Raw genomic sequence first — 4,993 nt, 5'->3', positions numbered from 1 at the left:
ATTTTTATCATTTTTTGGAGAAGTGGGTCAGCTAGCGTGACGGACGTAAATATCTGAGTTACTCTTCTGAAGAACAAGTGCGATAAGTACACATCGCTAGCTTAGAGTGCAAAGCTGCTTACCCCATTTTTTTTTTTTGAATTCAACGAGAAAAAAAAGCTGTTTAAAGCAAAGCAAAACTCCATACCAATAACGATTCGTTCTTTATTAAAAGATTTCGTATTATTTTGGTTTTTGGCGGACTTTCGGTGTTTCTTTTGTACTTAACAATTTCGCCTTTCATTGAATATAAACGAGAAAATAAAACAAGTACCTTAATCCTTTTCAAAACTATGCATTTTTGTTGTTGTTGTTGCAGCATACAAATTCCCCAAAGAGTTTTTGGGGAGTGTTGCTGGAGTGACAGTCCTTGGCCAGATATAAATCTGGGTCGTTCCGGTTACGTAGATCCCTTGCTTCCTATATCCAAATATGAGTTATCATAAAAAGTGGACTTAGCAACTTTTCACTAAAAGCTAGCGAGAATTTTATTCTTCGATAGCCCTCCATTATAAGCAATCTACAAATATGTGTCCGGTATTTGTTGATAGTAAAAGTGATTTACTTTTGTTCCAGTTGCTGTAGAAAGGGAATGTTCTTCTGTGAGGTGCGACCTATGACTATCTGGGCTATGTGTAGAGTTTTGGTCTTGCTGGAGATTCTGTTCTACTGATAATTTATGCTGTTTTATAAATTGGGTGCAAAAACTTTGAACAGCACTGGGTACTTCTGGCTGTTGTTGTGCTAAAAGTATGTCTTGGGAAATGTGATGCTGGTGTCGTTCGGTGGAATTTGTTACATTAATATCAATATAGCAACTATTGTTGGCTGGGGATGGATTTTCGCTACGCGATCGTTTTATATCCAAATGCGTAGGATTTATTGTGCTGCCAGAAACAAAAGCAATTTCACTTGTAGGAGTCGTTTGCTTCACTAGGTGACTGTATATATTATCGATTGTAGGTATGTTTCTTGTGCTTGCGATAGTGTCTCCATTAATATGCTGACTAACTGACTGTTCTTCAGAATGAAGAGATTGCCCTGTGAGATTTATATTTTTACAGACCAGCTCATTTGAAGCCGCAGATTGTCTACGTGCCTTTTGTTTGCTGCTTACAGTACCAACACAATCAGGTGGAAGTTTTGGCTTTTTGCCGAAGGCGAAGTTTCCACTTTGCTTGGATACAACCGGCGCGAGATTTTCAGCAGCGCGAGTACTATACAATGTAAAATTTTGTATAATTACATAAAATATACATATGAATATACATATATAGGTATCAACTGAAATAATTATAAAAAATAAACTCACACGGACTTTAGTACAGCCAATTTTGGTATATTTTTTGTATATGTCTTTTCTCCTGAAGCTTCTAGTGCAGCTAATTCTTCGGGATGCGATTTTCTCTTATGTGTGCGACAATTCGAACCATTGGCGAAGGTTTTATCACAAAAGTCACAGGAATATGGTTTGAGACCCGTATGAAGGATTAGGTGATTTTTCAGTGCCTTGGCACGCTTGAAAGCTCGACCGCAATAATCACACCTATGTTGCATCACATCAGAATGCACCAGTAAATGACGATTTAAAGTTGCCCTTGAATTCAATTGCAAACCACATTCGGCGCAAATGTGCTTATTCGGATTATGGGTTTCCATATGATTCTGTAAAAAAAACGTAGCCATTTGAACTAGCCGGAAGTATCTTATTAAAATTTCTGACTCACCTTCAAGCGCTCTTGATTTTTAAATCCTTTTTTACATACTTCACATTCGAAAGGCGCATAATCAGTGTGTGTAAGCATATGCTGTTTAAGCTGTCCTTTTGAACGCACAGCCTCTCCACATTCTTCGCAAATAAAGGAACGCTCATTCATATGAACATACTTGACGTGCTGCGCGACATAAGTTTTACTGGGGAACTTCTGTTCACAGTAAGGGCAAGGTTCTATACGCCGTTTCGTCAATGGTAAATGCTTAACTGCGTGATGTTCCAACTGTCTTTGTGTGTTAAATGAAATGTGACATTCAGAACAAACAAATCGTGGTACTGCATCATCTTTTGAATGTTTGCGCTTCATATGCGAACGGAAGAATGAAATTCGTTTGAAAGTCTGAGAACAATCGCTGCAGGTATACCCGTTTTCATTCTCATTAACAATCGAATCTACTTTTCCATCCCGTTCTTTTATTAGTATACTTTCATTTTTACAGCTAACGGGTTTTAGATTAATACTTTTCGATTGATTGGTTTTATTTGATAAAATAGATTCTTCAATTTTCTTTATTTTATCTTCAATTCGGCATATATTGTTTGATATGCCTGTCGAATCTTCACACCCGTTACATTTTTCAACATTTTGTTCAAGTCCGCAGCATATTTTCTCGCCTTCGAATTCAATGTCGCTGCCAAAAGGGTCCTCCCCTGCAGTTTCTTCGTTCTCGAAATCGTATACATCCTCATCTGTCACTGGCAAAGTATTTGTTGAATCTTCCTTCTTTACTTCGATTCCGGTGAGAGCTTCAAGCGGCACAACTTCTATATCAGAATCATCAACGAAACTGTTTCCTTCACAACCGTTTGTTCTAGGTTTAGCATCACAAAAATGAGTTTCTGCTAAAGGGTGGTAAGTGAACTGGTGTGGTCTATCGTCAACCAATACGCCGTATTTTAGTCGCAGTACTTCGAAATCTGCTTCTTTAAAATCATTTAAATTTTTTAGCGAGGCATACATTTGCTGAACTTTTTCTACACGTTCGTTGAAGTTAACTAGAGTAGTCACTAAAGAAAAGCATTCCGTGCATAACCGTTTGGGGAGGTGCTCATCCTGTGTAATCTATAAAAATGAGTTGAGCAACGGAAACACACACGGTTACATTGCGATCATAAATTTGTTTAATGTAAGCATACTTGTACGCAAAAGTATTTCCCAATCGCAATGGCAAGTCTAAGTTCCACTTGTTCCTTATTCTCAGTGGAAGTAAGCATATGTTCGTCCTTAAAGAATATATTTATGTTTTCAGCATCGTCCTTTGCACATAGACGACACCAACGGTACCAAGAAGTACTGAGATTTCCCTCTTCCACTATTTCACTGGAAGCCTGCATATTGCCCTTTTAATGGTATACAGCTACCTATTACTGCTGCAATCTTTTTCCTTTTAAATTTATCTTTAATTTAAAATTTAAACGAGTTAGAAAACAACACAAACAAGAACATATGTTTATTCTTAGTGATGGGCGAGTCCGAGATGTTTTAGTGGATTGTCTCGATTGTTCAAATATCCCCAATTGTTCTCGATGTTTTCCCTAGTAGACCAATTGCCATTCGAAAATAAGGTTCGTTCGCGTAGCTGTTAATTGTTCATGTTTAACCAAAACTTACAAGTTTTTGCGTTCGCGTACGCAAAAAACTTGCAAAGTAGGGGAAATTGCGAGAGCAAAGTGACATTTCATTTTTGAGTAATCAATAAACTGTGTCAGTATAACACTTTGCGATGACTTTTCGTACGTTTTAAATTTTACACTTTTGTATGTAAACAAAAATTATATCAGCTGTTCGTCTAACTTGCATGTTTCTGCAAATTTTCTGTTCGCGTACTATTTTGGATATTTCTCTCTTGTGAGCGAACATATGACATTTCGCCGGAATTTGGCAGTTGGTTGGCTTCTGTTGGAGATTTTAAACGAACGCACCTATAGTCGTGCTTAAGCTGATGTAAAATATTCGCTAAAAATCGACCAAATCATCTCGGTCTCGCTGCTGGCCTGCGGTTGTTAAAACATCTCGGTGGTTCTCCGTCGCAGACTCTGGCAACGAATTGCCAATCGCGATTAACATTCGATAACAATCGGTCAAAACATCTTTTTTTTTGCAATAAATTTTTATAAGAAAAAGTGGAATCATTGCAAATAATCCATATGTGTGTACAATACAAATATGTAATACTTCTACATTGATAGTAACGTATCTTCACAATGTGTTTTTATTCCACAATCAAACGGAGGCATGTAGCGTCTGCCCGTTTTCCCTGATACGGCTCATTTTTAACAGCCCAATACTGAATACTCCCGGGGATTTTGTTCTCCGGGAATTTGTTCCTCCCGAGAAAGAAATCTAATAATTAACTTCCAGGGAATAGCATATTCCTTGAAAATTTGGAAGTTCGAACTTCGAAAAAGTGGTTTCACTTTTTTGACACCTAAACTCCGCTATTTAAAATAAAAACTCCAAAGCAAATTTTTATTCATGTTAGGAGCAAAGGGAAAAGAGAAAAACTCCTGGGAAGTTTCTGTTCAGAATCAGCCAATACATAAGTAAATAGTACAACGCATGCAATTCGATTTCATTTTCCTTACTTTTTTGCTTCTGCAAACAGCAAATAAATAAGATCAATAATAGTAAATATGGGGAGTACAGGCTTCTAGGGATTGTTTTTTAATTTTTTTTATAAAGACATAAAACGACGTGTTTTAATCAAGTTTCATTGTACCGACTGTTGTTGTGGTTTTTTATCAAGTGTGGTTTTCGGGTATGCAGTTCAATGCTTAAGTGCTTAATGTTACGAACAGTAATTAAACACAAAAACGTTATTTTCAGTAAATTTTCCCTAGCCCGTATACCCAACAATTTCTTAATCAGTATAAATTTGAACTTTAGAATAATATTTTTAATATTTAAATTTGTATGCGATATGTAAATATCTATGTATATTTAAAATAACGCTGGAATATCTGCACTTGCAGTATTATTAATTAAAAAAAAAATACTTAATACACACCTGCACAATGATACGAAAGCTACCAACAGAGTTCACACGATCTCGTCGGTGATAAGTCAGTCGACTAGAAAGAATCGAAAAACATCTCGCTTGAACAGTCGGGCAGCGAGTCGATTATTGACTTGATAGTAATTTTGCAACAATGGCGATTCTCTCGATCGTTTAAAAATAT

The 4,993-nt window shown here is 36.6% G+C and overlaps 1 protein-coding gene across 1 annotated transcript; it reads right to left on the bottom strand.

The window, feature by feature from the left end:
- Positions 1-433: 433 nt before the first annotated feature.
- Positions 434-3,403, bottom strand: LOC118735556 (zinc finger protein 62-like). Its single transcript, XM_036465366.1, has 4 exons — positions 2,951-3,403; positions 1,767-2,876; positions 1,352-1,704; positions 434-1,256 (listed from the first exon to the last, which is right to left on the bottom strand). Exons 1-4 carry the CDS (start codon positions 3,146-3,148, stop codon positions 560-562), a joined length of 2,358 nt encoding a protein of 785 aa, XP_036321259.1. The 5' UTR covers positions 3,149-3,403; the 3' UTR covers positions 434-559.
- Between the last annotated feature and the right edge of the window lie 1,590 nt (positions 3,404-4,993).

Source organism: Rhagoletis pomonella, unplaced genomic scaffold (assembly GCF_013731165.1).
Source record: "Rhagoletis pomonella isolate Grant_MI unplaced genomic scaffold, Rhpom_1.0 Rhpom_scaffold_00003, whole genome shotgun sequence".
NCBI classification, from domain to species: domain Eukaryota; kingdom Metazoa; phylum Arthropoda; class Insecta; order Diptera; family Tephritidae; genus Rhagoletis; species Rhagoletis pomonella.
This window is presented reverse-complemented; position numbering and strand designations above follow the sequence as displayed.

Excerpts from the sequence above, each read along its gene's own strand:
- LOC118735556 (XM_036465366.1), bottom strand. The coding sequence starts at position 3,148 with ATGCAGGCTTCCAGTGAAATAGTGGAAGAGGGAAATCTCAGTACTTCT. Across the intron at positions 1,705-1,766 it reads AAAATCAAGAGCGCTTGAAG|AATCATATGGAAACCCATAA; the intron begins GTGAGTCAGAAA and ends TTTTTTTTACAG. Across the intron at positions 1,257-1,351 it reads TTGGCTGTACTAAAGTCCGT|TACTCGCGCTGCTGAAAATC; the intron begins GTGAGTTTATTT and ends TACATTGTATAG.